Source organism: Triturus cristatus, chromosome 11, assembly GCF_964204655.1.
Source record: "Triturus cristatus chromosome 11, aTriCri1.1, whole genome shotgun sequence".
Lineage (NCBI taxonomy): Eukaryota > Metazoa > Chordata > Amphibia > Caudata > Salamandridae > Triturus > Triturus cristatus.
In genome coordinates, this window is record NC_140594.1 from 1,005,912,316 (window position 1) to 1,005,930,958 (window position 18,643).

Below are 18,643 nucleotides of genomic sequence, written 5' to 3' on the forward strand. Positions count from 1 at the left end.
GTCCTAGGGTATCTGCATACGGGGTAATGTGAGCTAAGTGGCTCGCTGCTAGGCAAAGACAAGTAATTACACCTGCCAACACCCAAATTTATGGTCAAAACAATAACTCCGTTCTCTGGGAGAATCAATCTTGTTCTCTTCTGATATAAATCCCCTCACACAAGCAAAATTCACCTCACGAATGGGAAAGGCCTTCCTTTGTCCCTGTAAAGGTACCATTAGCAGAGAGTGGTAGCTTGCCTTATACCAAAGATATTGACCCAACCACAAGCAACTGCTACAAGACCCTTCTGTCCCAATGGTCGACAAAGGAGTGTGGCGCCTTGCACTAGGAGACTGTCAATGTGATTGATATCTAATTCTGTCAACTTAATGACATAATTCTACACTTAACTTAGGTCATTTCTGCTCTGCAATTTAGAAGTCTCCTCCCACCTGTTGCTAGGTCTAAATCTTCCTGGGAGACCCCGAAGATGTTGAGGCGAATGCTTCTACTCCACCACAGGCTCAGAAATGGAGAGAAGCAGCAAGGCAGGGGATACCACTGACCAAGCCAGAGCTGTGAACATTACTGCAGAGCAATGCTAACATAGAGGCTTGGGAGCACCACAGGAGCATGCACCAGCGGATATGGAGCCAGTTCTCAAAGGGACTCTACCACATACTTGCATCACAGCTGATTCACCCTTTGCATCCAACTTACCTTTTTCACACCCTTACTGAACCTGTTAGCCACCAAAAAAGTCCTATGAAAGCCATAGACAAAGGATATATCAGGATCAGTAATAAGATGCAGCATCAGTAGGCCACCATCATCCCACGTGATTTTTCTAATTAAATTCTGATTAAACAGTTTTGTCATAAAACAATATTTATTGAACAAATAACAAAACAAATCCATGTCTAAGTTAGGACGTGCTTAGCACTGCCTCTTACACAGTAGAACACGGTACTAGTGCACTGATGCAGTACAGGGTACATTAGTCTATTTCATAGTATTGTGCACATGTTAGAGAAAAAACTTCTTTGTGTTGGTAAAAAATCCTCCGGCAATTTTGGAATACCATCCAAAATCTTCAAACTTGGCAAACTGGAGAACACTCTGGAAAGAAACGAGAACATCATTATTAACGATACCCAAAACAGTCCTTATTGTTAATTATGATCCTGCATCTAAAAATAAGATTTTGCTAAATTCAAGGCTATTTTGTGGAGAAAAAGAATTATTTCATATTTGCATTGACAATACTATTAAACATTAAGAAAACAAGTGCTTTCTTTTCATGTACTCCTCATTTGGTCTTTATGAAGCAATTATTTTTTCCTGGTTAATGCCTTTGCTTACGTATGTTAATTTGCTCGCTTGTTCATTGTGATAGGTAAACATTTTTATTTTTTGCAATTCAAATAAAATGAGCGGCGCACCACTCAATTTTAATGTTATTATCCTTGTTCACATTTGGACAGGGGTTTGGCAGAGTTAATGTTTATGGACATATGTATATGCGTGTAATGCATATGATACCTACGCGAGACACCTGTGCACAGGTGGTCTCGGGTGCCAAATTCCCAAAGATAGCCATGAATGTACTCCAATTGACTCATGCCTGTGTTTGGAGTAGTGATGGAAATCACAAGGGATTACAGGACTCCTCCCAGTAATCCCTGCCAGTTGCAAATACCAAGAATAATGCTCATCCCATGCCCTCAATAAGGATTTACTAACCTTGAGAACCACATGTTTGTGGGTGTTCAACAACTGGGACAGCCACCTCAGCCTCCATCACTTGCAACACGTCCCTCCTTTAAATAGATTTGCCATCATGCAGACATACACCATACTACTGTTGGTTGTCTTGAGCTGAGATAGATAATTTTTGTCTCATCCAAAATCTCTGTAAGGCCTGGCCACAAAGCCAGTAGGTCTGACTTATAACTGAAAGTTTGAGGTGGTGTGTGTGGTATTGTGGGTGGCCAAGAAGATGAATTCAGGATTGGGTCATTGTGTGGATAAATTGATGAATGAGTGTAAGGATGAGTGATGGAGCACATGGAGGAATTGATGACTTACCCCATGGATGTAGACACCCAGGCATTTTCATTTCATGAGCCAGTTCTATTGGTTTTATGAATTGCAGGGAAGTGTGCTTGAAATATAGACAGATGTGTGTGTGTGTGTGTAAACTGCAACCAAGCAGCTAAGGTGCATTTAGAGTTAATAATTCCATCCTGCCCCTCACAGTATGACAGCCTCAGGAGATACAATGGCAGTGACATTTTAAAGGTGAATTTGTTAACCACAAACATGAATGACCAACATATTACTACAGCATATAAAACCAACACAAATAATCTACATCTTGATCCTGCTGAAGAGGATTGTATTTTAACTAGGTCCTCGAGGAAGGACTTTCACCCAGCACCTAGGCTGGTTTGTTTTTTCTATTGGTAACTCATGGCTCCTCTTGTGGTGGCACAAAGTATAACAACATGCGGCAAAAAAAAGTGTATACCCTATTAAGGGACCTCTAGTAATGACATGAGATAGTATAGACTCCGTCAATAAAATGCTGAATGCTGTTTTTGAAGAATGTGAATGGCATTACTTTAAAAAAAAATATCTGAACCTAATGGTTTTGCAAATGCTTGTTTGGCTCTGGCATAGCAAAAGACGTTTTTATAATATAATAACAAATTCACAGAAAGTAAACTTTGAGCAAACCCCCTTAAGACATTCATTGTCTGCTTTGGCTAAGTTCCATTTGAACCAACTTAAGCAATGTGACTTTGCGCAGACCCTCTCCTTCGGCAATATCATCATATCTCATGCTTCTGGGGAAAATCTGGATACCATCCAGGTCAACCAGCAGGATTTTTGTAGTCAGTAAAGAAGAAAACATTAGAACTTACTGTGATCTGTAGTTTTCTTGAAACTCACATGGATTGGTTTTCAGTACAAGGGATTCCAGGCCCGTGCACCTCAAGTCTGATATTCCATTCAGTGTCTCAATGTTGTTTTCAGCCAATGAGAGGTGCTGAATTTGCAGCATCTTTGGCAGCTGTTTAAAGGACGTGAAGTGATTTTTGCTGATGTTCAATTCTCGGCATCTGTAAAGTTTAAAGAGATGCCAAAAATAACATACAAAAAGATGGGATATTCTCAATCAGCATTACATTAGGGTGTAAAAGTATTTAGCGGGTATGTATAGGATAGTCCACAGGATGAGCAAACAAACTGAGGGCTTGTCCCATGTTGCGAGTTTGAATACCATCTCAGCCAACGCATCCTTTCATTCTTCGTAGGTTGTAATACTGAATAGTGTTAAATTGACTATTAGGCCAATAATATTAAAGCTGTAGAGTGGTATAAACATTTTAGCGACCTCTATTCTCTGACTGGAACATATGATAGAAATCAGTTGTTCCAGGACATAGGCTACCCAGCGCGTACTCTTTCATTCTCTAGAAAATAAATCTTGTCCTCCCTTCACACAATTGTACCTGCGAAAGCCCCAGGCCGGATGCCATTCCAGGTGACCTTTTTCGCGTAGACAGGGAAAACTGGGCTACATATTTTATGATATTGGCCAACGACATAGCTGGGGGGGGTGGTCCCCGATTTGTGGTAAGGGGCTGAAGTAGTACCCATCTTTAAGAAAGGGGACAGGTCGATGCCTTCCAACTACCATCCGATTAGCTTGATCGATTGTGCCCAAAAGGTCTTCTGTCGTTCCGTCCCGGTTAAGATCCAGGACTGGATGGATGAGAATGACATCCTCTCCCCACTCCAAGCAGGATTCCGGCGGAAGACCGGCACAATGGATCAAGTATTTTGCATAGTTATGTTATACTGGAAGGTTGTTGTCTTGGGCAAGGGAAGTCTATACCTTGCCTTCATTGATCTAAAAACCGCATTCAACCTTGTGCCCAGGCACTCATTATGGCGGGTGCTTAGGGATATGGGAATGCCTTTGGAGATCCTGGAAATATTAGTTAGGTTGCATGATGGAAACTATGCCTGGATGAGGTGGGGAAACCAGGGACAACTTACCGAGCCCATCACGATCCAGCGGGGGGTCCGCCAGGGATGCATATTAGCTCCAACCCTTTTCTCCCTGTACGTCAACCAGGTAGCAGACTTTTTGTGCTCCCTACCAGCTGATGCACATTCTCTGGTGAACCAACAAATTGCTACACTGCTATTCGCTGATGATACACTATCGGTTTCCAAAACTCCCATGGGTTTCCAAAAACTTTTAAACCACTTTAAGGCCTTTTGTGAGGATAGGGGCTTGGTCATTAACACCACTAAAACCAAGTTAGTGATGTTCAACCTGCACACATTTTTCAAGGGAAACTTACTCCTGTATAATGTCCCGCTTGAGTGGGTTAGTTCCTTCGATTACTTGAGTATTAAATTAACAGAGGGAATGGCTTGGAAGAGACATTTAGAGAAGGTCTACTTGAAATTTACTCAGCTTACTGGGGCTTTGAGAAGGGAGCATTGCTTGTCGCATACCAGGCCCATAGCTCCTGCTTTTAAATTGTACAACTGCAAGGCTGTGACTAGTGCCCTTTATGGGGTGGAGCTGTGGGGCAAAGGACCCTCTAATGAGCTCGTAGCTGTGAAAAACAAGTTCCTTAGAAACCTAATATCCCTTCCCCCAAGTACACCAATTCTCCCTTTCAAGCTTGATCTGGGTATTAAGTTCATCAACGATCTTGCGAGGATCCGCCCATTGCTGTTTTGGCATAGAATGGGCTTCCCCCCTGATTTGGCACGCTATGTAGCTGCTTTTTGCGAGGTCTCTAATTTGGACACCGCATACAAAATTGGCTGGATTAAACAAGTAAATGCCCTACGGTCTAGTATTGGTTTGCCAATTCAGGCTATCAGCCACACACCTTCACTCTCAAGAAGTCAAGTAAAACTGTATTGGGCTTGGGTCGACGAGAACAACTTTTGGAAAAGCCAACCTAGCAGCCTAACAGATGCTTTCACTGATCTTAAATTTTATTGCCACCTAAAAAGCTATTTCAATATCAACAATGTGCCAGCCGACAGGAAGTTGTGCACACAGTTTAGACACGGCAGCTTACCAATTAAGTCTATTGTGACTAGTGCTAGTGCTTTGTTCTTAGATTAGGGGCAATCTTTTTTTTCTGCTCAGTGAGTGGGCTATTAACCTGGAAACTGACTTACATAAATTTTGATGATGCACTTGCACTTTAGCCCCATAATCATGTTATAGAGACCAAAGTTATGAATTGTGTGAAATAGTTTTACTTATATGATGTCAATGTCTTTTTTTATGATGTCAACTTGAGCGCTTTCATTCCTCATTTGCACACTTGTCTTCCAAAACACTCTTTTAGTCTAAAATGATATATTCATGATCTGTATGGTTGTTTCTTTTATGGTTTGATAAACCAAAATAAAGAATTTGTATTGACTATTAGTAACATAAGAAATTGGGTTATTATTTGTGGAGGATGTGCGGTCTGGGTAAGTAAAAGGTCCACAGCTGTCTCCTTACTAGGAACCTGGCACCACTTTGTAGCGCTTAACTCTCTCATGGTAGCAAAGCAGAGCAGTGCTAGGACTACGCAGGGGAGGTGGTGTGGGCTAGTAATCACCATTCACTGGCACGCAATAATAGAACTCAAATGATTGTCCAGTCAGTGCTGTGTCTTTGAAAAAGGAAAGGCACCTTTATTACACACATACTGCTACATACTACGCTTTAATTTACAAATATGTTCATCACGCAGATTGAAACTATCTTTGATGACATTCTGAAATCCTATTAGACTCCCACAAGTTACAATACACTCACTCATACCAGATGACACAACACAATACAGGGGGTATCACTTTAATTAACGCAAGCTTATTGACCTTGACAAGGATTCAACACAACAAAATGCAAGGCAAGCCTATTAGCTTGGTCAAGGGTTTACAACATTTAAAGACCAATCACTACATGTTAAAAATCACAATTATAATACTGAAATCAATAACCATCTTTAAAGGCAATAATTGTTGTCAATAAAGAAGGGTAATGTTGCGCTGTCTGCAATATATTGTCAATAAAACATTCAAGAACAATACATCATGTCTGAGTCTTTTTAATACACCATTAGGCAAACTAACTAACTACTAGAGGCCCCTGCACTCCCTGGCTATTAAACAAAGGTTCCAGTCCCAGGAACTTCATCACCCCTCAAAACCTACATCTGGGGGGCTGCTGTAACTCCTGTGGCCCCCAAGAAACCTCCCTTAATTTTTTTGGGTCGGGGCCACCACAACCAGAGAAAACTATTCAAATCAAGCCCCACAGGGCATTGTGGGACGCTTCCCTCCATGAAGCAATAAATATTTTATTTGCGGCTCTCCTGCTGTTTTAGGAACGGCCGATTTGTACTCCTTTCACTTGGTTTGTGAACAGCGGTGCCCAGTCCTATATGGGACATCTCAAAGGCAGGTTTTATGGTTGCGACTGCAGAGAGAGCACAAAGGCCCCTGAGACCCCGGCTGGCTCTCCACACACAACTCTGTGCTCGTCAGGAGCCGCAACATCTTTTCCCGTGCTCGTGCAGGAGCACTACATTCGTGTACCTGCAGCAGGGAACATTGTAATTCTTCTGGGTCCCGGGGATGGGTCCCTGGGACCTAGGCTCTCTTCTGGAGGCCCAGGGGTGGCCTCTTCCTGGAAAAAAAAATTCGCTCAGGGGTAAGGTTAGAAACAGTGGCGGGGCTGAACGAGCTCTGTTCATCTTTATGGAATGTTAAAAAGTAGTGCATCCTTAAAGGTGCATAACACGGGTTCAGTTGGGCCAGTTTCAAAGATCTTGGGCTCATTTTACTCCTGGTGGTGAGCTCTAGGAACATGTTCAGCAGGCTTCATGGCTTCACAAGCTACATATTTTGCAGGGAGCTGGTATAGTTGGCTCCTTGTGCCAGCTGTCTACTGTGTTGTGCACTGTACAGACCCCCATGGCCTCCTGCACTCTTGCAGTGCATCCTGTGGGCAGTGGAGTCCAAGTCTTTCCTAGCTGGTCCTCCAAGGGGTGTAAGGGAGCCAGCATCACTGGCCCTGGAGAGACCCACTAGCCCTGAAGTCAGCTGTAGACAGAGTCCTCAGCCCATAAAGGTATCAGGGGGCTTGTTGTTCCAGCTGCCCATGATGTTGCTGCTGTTGCAGTCCTGGTCCAAAATCTTGCTCTCCTTCATGTTCTGGGGTGCCACATTTATGCCCAGTCCATCTTGTGGGTGGGGGACTTCCCCTTTTGTCTAACCTCTCCCTTTTCCTGGGTTTGACTCCAGGCCTGGTAAAACAAAAGGCTGGTGTCAGGTCTCTTTGTGTTTGCTGAGAAAAATTCCTTTGAAGTGTAATCAGAGCAGAGTCCAGCTCCGCCACAGCATCCTGTCAGCACTGAGACTCACTCCCCACTACACCCAGGCGCATTTGTGCACTGTCTGGCTCCAATATGCATTTCCCAAAGTGAGAGCCATCACCAACTCAGGCAGATGGAAACTCCCCGAAACTTTAGGAAGGAAAATACTTCTAAAAAGTGCATTTTCTAAAATAATAATGTAAAACCCAACCTCACCATTAAAGAGGATTGTAAGTATTTTACTAGCTGCTACCAATCTAAATTTAGCATTTCATAAATGTAACTATGTAGCCCAATGAATCCATCTGGCAGCAGCTAGCCTTGCTACAGAGAAAATCATTTTCTGGTATATTTCATTGTAGGGAAAGGTTCAATATTAATTTCTACATGCCCCACTTTTAAATATCTGCATCCTGACTTTATGGGCAATAAGGCCAATATATGGGTGACTTATTAATATTTAGAAAGAATGTTTAGTCCTGTCAAAAGGGATATTTTGACAAGTCAAATTTGCAGTATAAAACTGCCACAGGAAAGTTACCTGTGTGCAACTACCAGACTGTGCGCGACCTTAGTCTTTCACGTGAAGCCTGTACCCATGCCCACATGCACCTGATCACATGCAACCAGCCCAGTGCCCCTGACCCCATCTGCATTGCAGCAGCTTCATTTTAAAAGGCAGACAGTGGCTGTAAACACACATAGTCCAATTTACCATGAATTGGGAGTGCGATTCAGATAAGGAGACTCACTAAAAATAAAGGTCTAAAAACCGGGTGATCCAAAAGCAAAAAAATCTGAGCGTACAAAATGGGGAGAACCTATTTGCAACAGTAACACACCTAATTTGCAAAGTTTAGGAAAGGCGAAACTCTGATATTAACCGTTACAAAAACAAATATATTTATTTCTTAATTTTATTTTTTAATGCAGATCCTTGACAACATACAAAGAACAGAAGCCAAACAATTTTTTTTCGCAAATACAACATATTTAGATTGCAATGCCTCACTTCTGCAATCACTAAAAATGTGTATATTTTTCTTTCCTAATTGTTAAAACTCTTCACAGCAAAGATGAAAAAAACCTGAAAAGCACAAAAAAGTGAAAGGAAAAAAACTGCAAGTTGGGTTCGTGTTCATCACCTCCTCGCCTGATGGCTGGTAAATTAACTTGAGACGTAACTTTGTGCATAAGAAATAAAGAAACACAAGAGCCGCCAATACTGCACTTCAAACAGAGAGTTTTGTGCAAGCTCTACAGGACTGACAGGAGAGGAGATTAAAGACATTTCACTTATCACAAGGAAGCTCCTGCCCCTCTTCAAGTTCTTGCAGCAGCGTTGGTGGAACCTTTTGATACGTAGCCAGTGTTGCATTTAGGAGCACACTCTCACAAATATATTACTTATGCATGGTCCGGTAGCATACTGGGTTTTACAGACAGCACATTTTTTATTTTAATGTCCAGAACATTTATACTGAAGATAGGAAAGCCCGGAGGACTGTCATCTATTGAGTCAATGTCATTAATCTCATCCATCTCTGTGTGTAGTTTATTGACAGAGTGATTGGCCAAGAACAGGTTTTAGACAGCTCCTACCTCATTTTGAAAGAAGATGGCTAATGAGCTACGAAATTCTTTACTGGCTGACTTATTGTTAGGCTCAGGAACCTAACTAGGGGGTCTATTATGATGGCGGGGGACTTTGTCCGCCCGCCATCCCCCCGGGAAATGGGACTGCCCGCTAAGGGTGCGGCGGTCCCACATGGACAATTAGGATGCGCCCGCCACACTGGCGGGCGCATCCCGCATTTTTTGTATTGAGGCGGGCGTAGCTGTCAGCAGCACCCGCCGCAATTTGCATGCACAACGTGGCAGGCACCGCGCGGTGCCTGCTACGTCGTCCATGCAAATGGTATGGTACCCCCATGTGCCCCCCCAACATCCTGTGGGCCCGCAATGTGCCCCCAACTCAGGAAACCGCATGCCTTTCCCGCCACGGAAAGGCTGCTTCCCGCTGCCTTCCTTATAAGGATCGCGGTGTCTAGCAGACACCGGCACTATATCAGGCCCCTTTTCCGTCCGGTCACCTGTGTGACCGGCGGAAAACCAGCCGACGGTCTTTCAGTCCGCCAGGGTTCCCCCCCTCCATACTAATATGGTGGGGGGAAATGGGTGGCGGGCGGAGGAGAATGTCGGGCGGACCGCCACCGCCCGCATGACGGTGGCGATCCGCCCGACATTCTAATAGGCCCCTCTTAATTTTTGGACTATTTTTTTTTTTTTTGCACATTTATATAGCGCAAACTCGACCCGGAGGTATTGGAGCGCTTTACATGAGCACCGTATTTACATTACACATTCAGGCACGGGGAGATTAAGTGATTTGCCCAGAATCACAGGATGTGGAACCGACCTCGAGGCTTGAACTCTGGTTTTCTGCACCAAAGTCGGCAGCGTAGCCGACGGACCACATCCTCTCCCCATTATTGCAACAAGTTATTTGGAACATTCAAAGAGGATTTACTTTTCACCATAAAATAGCTGGGTTTGGGTTTGGAAATCAAGTTTTTGTAAGTTCCTAGAGCCTGTTATAAGCCACCTTATCAATAAGGTCATAATTAGAGCGTAATATCCGTTTAAGCCTTCTACAGGCTTGTTTATGAACTCTAAGATTATTATCGAACCAAGGTTTAGAAAGGGACTTTCTGCTATTTTTATTTATTTTTAGGTGGATCCAGCAAGGAAATGCTGGAGTCAAACCACCAATGATAATTTCCGGTAGCTTGATCCAGGTCTGAGGTGATTTCTGTCTTAGATTGCCCTAAATATGAATTGAATGCATCCAAGTTGATTTCATGCCAGGGATGGGAGGAGGCTGACCCTCTTGCTGGTGAATAAAGGGACCTTTTCTTCCAGTTTCAGGTGAAACATGACCGCATAGTGGTCGCACCAGAGCAATGGAAGAAAGGATGTCACTTGGAGAAAAGTATTGTTAGAAAAAATCCCATCTAAAGAATGGCCAGCTGAATGTGTGAGCATGTTGTACAGTTGCAAAAGGCCTAATCTTGACATTAGGTCCAAGAACTGAAAGTATCTTTATCTAATGAGTTCTTGAGCCTGAAATTAAAAATCACCAAGAATAGTGAAATCAGAGTGGTTAGCTTTCTATCCCACAACTGATAGACATTATGTATGATGGAGGGTCTGGGGCCCGGAAGCCTATAAATTAGAACCTCTTTGAAGGAGAACTGGTGGGTGAGTGATATTTTAAATGAAAGTGCTTCACAGTCAGGTGTCACCGATAGCAGCGTAAAAGATACCTTGAAAGGGTCCCAATAAAAAAAAAACCTGGACCTCTGCCTCTTTTCCCAATCCTGGCAAGCCTAAAAATGCCATATCCAGGCAGAGTGGCAGAAATAAAATGCAGGTAATGTAAATGTAATGTAAATTGATACTTGTATAGCGCACTACTCACCCGCAAGGGTCTCAAGGCACTTGTACGAATACCGCTGTGGAACCCATCCTGGCTTTCCCTGTGAGGGGGAACAACCTTTACAACGCAACTTTTACAACGCACTACACTTACAACGCATTTTTTACAACGCAAAATCCATTACAACGCATTCCATTACATAGCATGACACTACAACGCATTTTTAAAAACTACCTTTACAACGCATTCCATTACAACGCATACTACCTTTACAACGCATACCATTACAACACATAATATTACACTACACTATCCAACACTTACCCTACTGTTGCACCCCCTGGAGTTAGAATAGTAATTTTTACCCCTATACTATCCAACACTTACCCTACTGTTGCACCCCCTGGAGTTAGAATAGTAATTTTTACCCCTATACTATCCAACACTTACCCTACTGTTGCACCCCCTGGAGTTAGAATAGTAATTGTTACCCCTATACTATCCAACACTTACCCTACTGTTGCACCCCCTGGAGTTAGAATAGTAATTTTTACCCCAATACTATCCAACACTTTCCCTACTGTTGCACCCCCTGGAGTTAGAATAGTAATTTTTACCCCTATACTATCAAACACTTACCCTACTGTTGCACCCCCTGGAGTTAGAATAGCAATTTGTACCCCTATACTATCCAACACTTACCCTACTGTTGCACCCCCTGGAGTTAGAATAGTAATTTTTACCCCTATACTATCCAACACTTACCCTACTGTTGCACCCCCTGGAGTTAGAATAGTAATTTTTACCCCTATACTATCCAACACTTTCCCTACTGTTGCACCCCCTGGAGTTAGAATAGTAATTTTTACCCCTATACTATCCAACACTTACCCTACTGTTGCACCCCCTGGAGTTAGAATAGCAATTTTTACCCCTATACTATCCAACACTTACCCTACTGTTGCACCCCCTGGAGTTAGAATAGTAATTTTTACCCCTATACTATCCAACACTTACCCTACTGTTGCACCCCCTGGAGTTAGACTAGTAATTTTTACCCCTATACTATCCAACACTTTCCCTACTGTTGCACCCCCTGGAGTTAGAATAGTAATTTTTACCCCTATACTATCCAACACTTACCCTACTGTTGCACCCCCTGGAGTTAGAAAAGTAATTTTTACCCCTATACTATCTAATACTTACCTTAAATGCAATTTAATATTATGCGTTGTAATGGTATGCGTTGTAAAGGTAGTATGCGTTGTAATGGAATGCGTTGTAAAGGTAGTTTTTAAAAATGCGTTGTAGTGTCATGCTATGTAATGGAATGCGTTGTAATGGATTTTGCGTTGTAAAAAATGCGTTGTAAGTGCATGCGTTGTAAAAGTGTGCGTTGTAACGACATACATCCCCTGTGAGGTGTCCACTCCTGGGCACCCCCAAGGTGGAGGCCAGGCATCCTTAGCGTTGTGGGGGCCATTGTGGAGATTAAGCAAGCTATTGCCCAGAGTTGCAGAGTGGGACTCCATGATTGGAATAGGCACCGAGGCGAGAATTGTCAGGTCCGTGGAATTTTTTTGAGCCCAAGACACGCCGAGGCGGGGAATTGAACCCTGGTCCCAGGCCAGACCTCTGCATCAGGGTCTGCCGCTCTAACCATTGAGCCACGCTTCTCCACGGTCTGAAGTTGCATTTGCCCAGGTTTCAGTAACAAAAGCCAAATCCACCATGTGCGCTTCTAGGAGGTCTCTAAAATCCATGGCGTTCTTGGTAAGGGACCTTGCATTTTTCAGCACACAGCTGAATTCCCTATTAGGAGTAGAGAATTTGGGGAATATGTGCTCTAAAGAACTAAGCGCAATAACCTTATCACTGGTGAAAGAAAGCTTACAAATCGGGCAAACCCTCACCTTGGTTAAATCAGGCAGAGAGAAAATGGACCGAGAGCAACTTTTACCTGTGGGTCTGAGGCTTAACAACTCTGCCCGTGAGTAGCGGATAGGAGTCTCCTGATGGGGGGCCAAACCGGCAGGGGGGTTGACGCTGAGCACAGTCCGAGCGCAGACGGGATTGCCTTACACATGCCTTTGGCGCGGCAGCGGCGCAGATGCACTGTAGAGCTGGCTATGAAGCCTGGCATGGGGATGTGCCAGGAAGCGCAGTTCAACGCAGAAAACTATAATTCAAAGTAATAACATGCGAGCAACGCAAAACACTAAACTGGGGTCCAGCAACCTCTGCTGTCCTTCACAAGATCCCTTGTGAAGGACTAGCTACTGGTAACTAAGGAAGAAATTAAAACAATGGTGAGAAATTCCAAGAAAACATAAAATCCGTTAAAATCTACGAAGTCAAGCCACCTAAATATGGAACCAGGGAGCCAGACACCTCCAAAACCGCATGCTTGTGCGTACAAGGAAATTAAATATACACTTGTTCGAGGTTTGCAGCAGAAGGGTGAAGGCTCTTCCTGAGAGCTGGGTGGACACTGTAGAGCCGGCTTTAAAGGCCGGCATGGGGGCGTGTCAGGGTGTGCCAGGATGCGCAGTTCATCGCAGAAAACTACAATTAAAAGTGATAACGTGGAGCAAAGTAAAAAACGAATCTGTTCCTGAAGCTGCTGTTTATAGGAGGCCCAGAAGACTATAGTACAGACCTTTATTCTGTCTAGACTTGACTATGTCAATGTCCTCTATCTGGGTATCCCAGATTACCTTATGCAGAGGCTACAAAAGGATCAAAGCATGGCAGTTCGTCTGCTGTTCAATCTCCCTAGACATTCCTCACTCTCCCTATACCTAAGGCAGCTACACTGGCTCCCATTGAAGGCAAGAGTCTCCTTTAAAGCGCTGACAATTGCACACTCAGTCTTTTATAAGACCAGCACAAGTTATTGTTGAAAAGATGGATTGTAGTCACGAGGTAAGTTCAAGTAGAAGTTTATTGGTAAGTTACAAGTTAGTTCAAGATCATGGCCCCACCAGGAGCAGCATGGTTGCTGCTCAGCCCACTCTCTCCAACTGTCACTCTCTCCACGCAAGCAGGCACACCAACATTCCACTCTCTCTCCCATCAGGCACTCCAACATTCCATGCATCCATCACATTCATTCTGGCTGAGCAGCTAAGAGGGGAATGCACTTAAGGGAATTAAGGTACAACATATCCCCTTCCCTTGGGAACAATAAACAACAATAATTGCGACATTGCAGCAAAAATAAGAATAAGTATGCATGTAACATCGCACACAATAAATAAGAAGAATAAATATGAAAATGTAATGAGATAGAAGTAAGGAATGAGTAAATAGCAAAAAGCAACAAGAATGAAAGAAGAGTGGTAGTTAGCAAGAATTCAAGTTCAAAAGATACAAATAGCACTTCCCCTTCCCTTGGGAAATACAATAGAAAAAGTTAGAACCTTGCATGTAAAACATTCAAGTGTGATAAAAGTAAAGAGAGAAAAAAACAGAATATAAGGAGATAACAGCCGAGGTTAGAGAAGGCAGAACAAAGAAAGTAGGTAAAAAGGTGCAAGGCGGTAGCGTAACTGATAGTTGGGGAAAAAGGAAACCAAAAGGTCTGACCCCCAACTACATTTCTACCCACATCACAATGGAGGAAATAGTGCATGACTAGGAGAGTGAAGAACTCCAGAAGATGTTTTGTTCAACTAAAACACTCATACTTTAAATCAGAACTCCGAGAGAAGTAAATACCTATGCACTCATCCTCTCTTGCACGCCTCATGGACTAATATACAAAAGCACCTCTGAGTATAACAAACTAAAAAGAGTGGGTACATGCCCATTGCGTATTACAAGTAAAGATGGGTACACCGCCCATTGCGCTTATTAAATAAAGATGGGTACACTGCCCATTGCGCGTTTTCACTAAATTGAAGATGGGTACACTGCCCATTACATATTGCTAAATAAAATAAAGGTTCACTGCCCACTGCGCATTTTAACTGAAGATGGATACACTGCCCATTGCGCATTTTAACTAAAGATGGGTACACTACCCATTGCACGTTTTAACTAAACTAAAGATGGATACACTGCCCGTTACCTATAACTAAATAAAAGGTGAGTACACTTGCCCATTGCGCATTTTAACTAAAGATGGGTACACAGCCCACTGCGCAAGTATTCACTGATAGAAACAATCTAAAGGGTAATGCAAACGTAACACTACTACTAGGCACCAAAGACTGAGTAGGGTGAAATCAGTGTGAAGGGTGTGCGCACCACCCCCACTGAAGAATAAAAACTAGTGTAAGAAGACCAGCTCCTAAACAACAAATACCCTACAAAAAAAAGCCAGATACCCTGAAAGTAACTAAGTCAGGAAAACACATAGGGTGAAGCATAACTCTCTATGAAATGTCAACGGCAATCTCAATACAGTGAAGTATCACTAACATTGTAATATAACTAAAAAAACATTACACATAACGAAAGCATGAAAACGTATGAAGTAACCACAGTGCAAAACACATGTCGAGAAACACTGTCCATTGAAACACAAAAAACTAAAACAAATAAAGTTGTCACCGTAGTTCCATTTCTAAGAATGTATCTCAGCAATTGTACCATATCAACAAGACTGGAAACATTCGGCGTTTATATTACTTATTGTGTGCTTCAAAGGTTGGCTTTCTGCTTTCCTTCCGAAAGATGATCAGATCAATTCAGTCCAAAAGGTTTTTGTGACCAGTGCGACTGTTCAACACGCCACGCTACTCAATTTCCACAAAGCATCTAAGCAGGCTAAAGAATCACCTGGAAACGATGTCCTGATGTTTTTTTCCGGAATAAAACTTTATGGTCCTCCAAAAAGAAAGACAAACTGGTTGGCAGATGCTCCGATTTCATAGTCATAACCAAACGCGGTTGGCAACAGCGCTGAGCATGAAGACAGTGCAGATCCCAAAATGGAGGCACGCAGCACGACGGAGCACCGGGTGGCTCTCGTCACGTCCATGCATGCAGGCGTCAGTGAGCAGGAGACTTGAGAAATGCGGAGGCGATGACGAAAAGGACTGAAACTTCGTAACGTTGCCAGGACAACAGAGAACAATAAGGTGACCTTGTAACAGCATGGCAGGCTTCTAACAGACTGCATCAGTCTCGTGGCTAACCCTGAAGTGCTGTGGCTCGCGGTACCCATTCAAATGCCGCTGAGTGTAACGGCAAGCTTTACAAACAGTTAAAAAGTCACCAAAATGCCGCAGTTTGATCTAAGAAGGAACGGTTTTGCCACATACCTGATCCGGATAACATAAGTGACACCACACTTGCGGCTCACGAACTCCCTTGGCAAAGTACACAGAGCAAACTTCGATAGATCGACCCTCCAATCTCATGACAAAAAGTCGTCAAGGGTCATAAATCACGCTGACTCTCAAAGTTGTCTCCGCATTTTTGAGTCCAATACTATATTCGGTTGAAAAACAAACATCCAGTGCAGATGGACCAGTCTCTTGATCTGACAATCTTGAAAATGAAGTGGTTAACGCTATATATTTTTTTTTTAAGTCAACGCTATTGATGTAAGGAACGTGAAGCACCCCGGGCAGGCTGTCCAGATGGTGAAGGACACTGGTGGGACCTATGAGGGCGTTCTTTTCCTTGCTTGTAAAAGTTGCTTAGCTTTAAGTAGCGTTTTTTATCTCTTGCTTTTAAAGTTGCTTTGGTTTGAGTAGTTTCTAGTACACATAAAGTTCTGCATAAATGAAAATTTCTTCACCTTCAGTAGTCTTGTCACGCAGGGTTTCTTCCAGATCGTCGCCAATGTTGAAAAGATGGATTGTAGTCACGAGGTACGTTCAAGTAGAAGTTTATTGGTAAGTTACAAGTTAGTTCAAGATCATGGCCCCACCAGGAGCAGCATGGTTGCTGCTCAGCCCACTCTCTCCAACTGTCACTCTCTCCACGCAAGCAGGCACACCAACATTCCACTCTCTCTCCCATCAGGCACTCCAACATTCCATGCATCCATCACATTCATTCTGGCTGAGCAGCTAAGAGGGGAATGCACTTAAGGGAATTAAGGTACAACAGTTATCTTCTCAACTGGTATAAAAAGGGTGATTTGATGGGTATTTGGCACTCCGAGACTTATCCCACTACATTGTAATAAAAACTTGATATTATCTTTATATGGGGTGCTTAAAGAGGAGGAAGCGAATCACCCAACTTCCCCTAACCTGATTTAAAAACCGTTTTCAGGGGGGGCTAGTCCTTTCTTCACACATTGACCCGGAAGTTCTTACTCTCGGGTCTTGATGTACTGTCGGGAGTGAGGAACGCCGCTGATACCTGTTGCATACTCGCGCTTGCTCTACTGAGGATTGAAAACACTTTTGGATTATGATATTATGAAGGTACGGTAATCCAGGGATTTTACACACAATAATTTGGGAGCGGAGATAGTACCTCTGGAATGCTAGTTGGCTTGTACACTAATTTATTGGTAGCCTCCACAACCTTAATATCCAAGTGTCATCTGTTTTGCCTGAAGGGTCTACTTTCACATGATTACGGACATATTTTGAATCAATTGTATAAGACACGATTTTCACGCCAATAGTCACACCGACCGGGATGGAATTAGAACTGGTGAGCAGGTTATTTTGGACTGATTTAGCACCTATTATGCAGCCCTGAAGAAGTGATGAGGTATTTCCCTCACTGACGAAACACGTGTTAGATGGCTATAGAAACAAAAGAAGAAACCCAAAACAATAAAAGAGATTGAAGAGGAACAAAAAGAAAAGAACTGTTGTGTTTTCTATTACAGGACTGTAATTTATATCATTGAACCATGATTGCGTGTGCTAGGGCTGTGTATGTACCTTCTCAACAGGAGGACCCCTACCTCCCCAAAAGAGCCATTCGGTCACAGTCGGCCCATTTACTGGCCCTCCCGTTCACCAATAGGAAGAAAAGGGGCAGCTCTGCCAGCTCGGTGATTGAATCTAAACTCTGGAAAAAGCTTCCCTTGGCTCTCACTTGCATTTCGGATAAAAAATTATTTAGCAAACAATTGAAAACACACCTGTTTAAAGGATAAGAGGCATTCAACCCTCCCTTCTGGCTGTACCAAGCCCCGGAACAATCTCGTAGTATCTGTGCACTCTAAAAATCCTGTCATTCATTCATTCATTCAGTCATTCATTCATTTTCAAAGAAATACAGCAGAATATTTGAATAACTGTAAGTAAGAGCCTCGAACTCTACAATGTTATCCTATGGGAGGAAAAACACACATAGCAAACTTGAAGTCGGAGTTTAGGGGTTCCCTTTGGGACTTGAGGTGCTAGTGGGCAAATGTCCAAAGTACCACCAGCACTTTCCATTTACCTGATCTGGTGTGTCCAGGTGCAGAGGTGCTGGTCGGGATGGTAGCCATGAGAGCAACACCAGTAAAGGCAAGGAGACCTGAAACAAAGAAGCTGCAATGGGGGACCTGGGGACATGTCCGGCTGAACCTAAAGTGGAGCTCAGGTCACGGGGACCACTAGGCCAAGGAGACATAGTCAGGAGTTGTGATACCGACTGGGGGAACTCATTGAAGAGGTGTTTGGCTGACTGGCCACTTGAGGTCAAGGCTTACACTATTGTCGGTTGCCTGTAGAGGAAGGAAAAACAAACAGCAGGGTCACTCTGGTCATGGGTCTGATCAGTCTTGAAGTCCCCCGATGTGTAGGAATGCTTCCAAGGCGGTGGTGTCCAGGTTGGACATGGGACAAGTGCTGGCTGGTGCATGTGCCTCTGTACTCAGGGTATTGGTTGGTGCAG

General features: G+C 43.4%; 1 protein-coding gene across 2 annotated transcripts in view; it reads right to left on the bottom strand.

Moving 5' to 3' along the window:
* Positions 1–857: 857 nt before the first annotated feature.
* The window catches only part of LOC146785833 (uncharacterized), a 63,826-nt gene continuing 46,040 nt past the window's right edge, over positions 858–18,643 (bottom strand). The window contains exons 6-7 of one of the 2 annotated variants that reach the window (XM_085633753.1): positions 2,911–3,108; positions 858–1,102 (exon numbers count right to left, since the gene is read on the bottom strand). In XM_085633753.1, coding sequence (XP_085489879.1) covers positions 991–1,102; positions 2,911–3,108 — 310 coding nt within the window. In that variant the 3' untranslated portion in view covers positions 858–990. The remainder of the gene's footprint in view (positions 1,103–2,910; positions 3,109–18,643) is intronic. The other variant, XM_085633752.1, reaches the window with a different exon arrangement.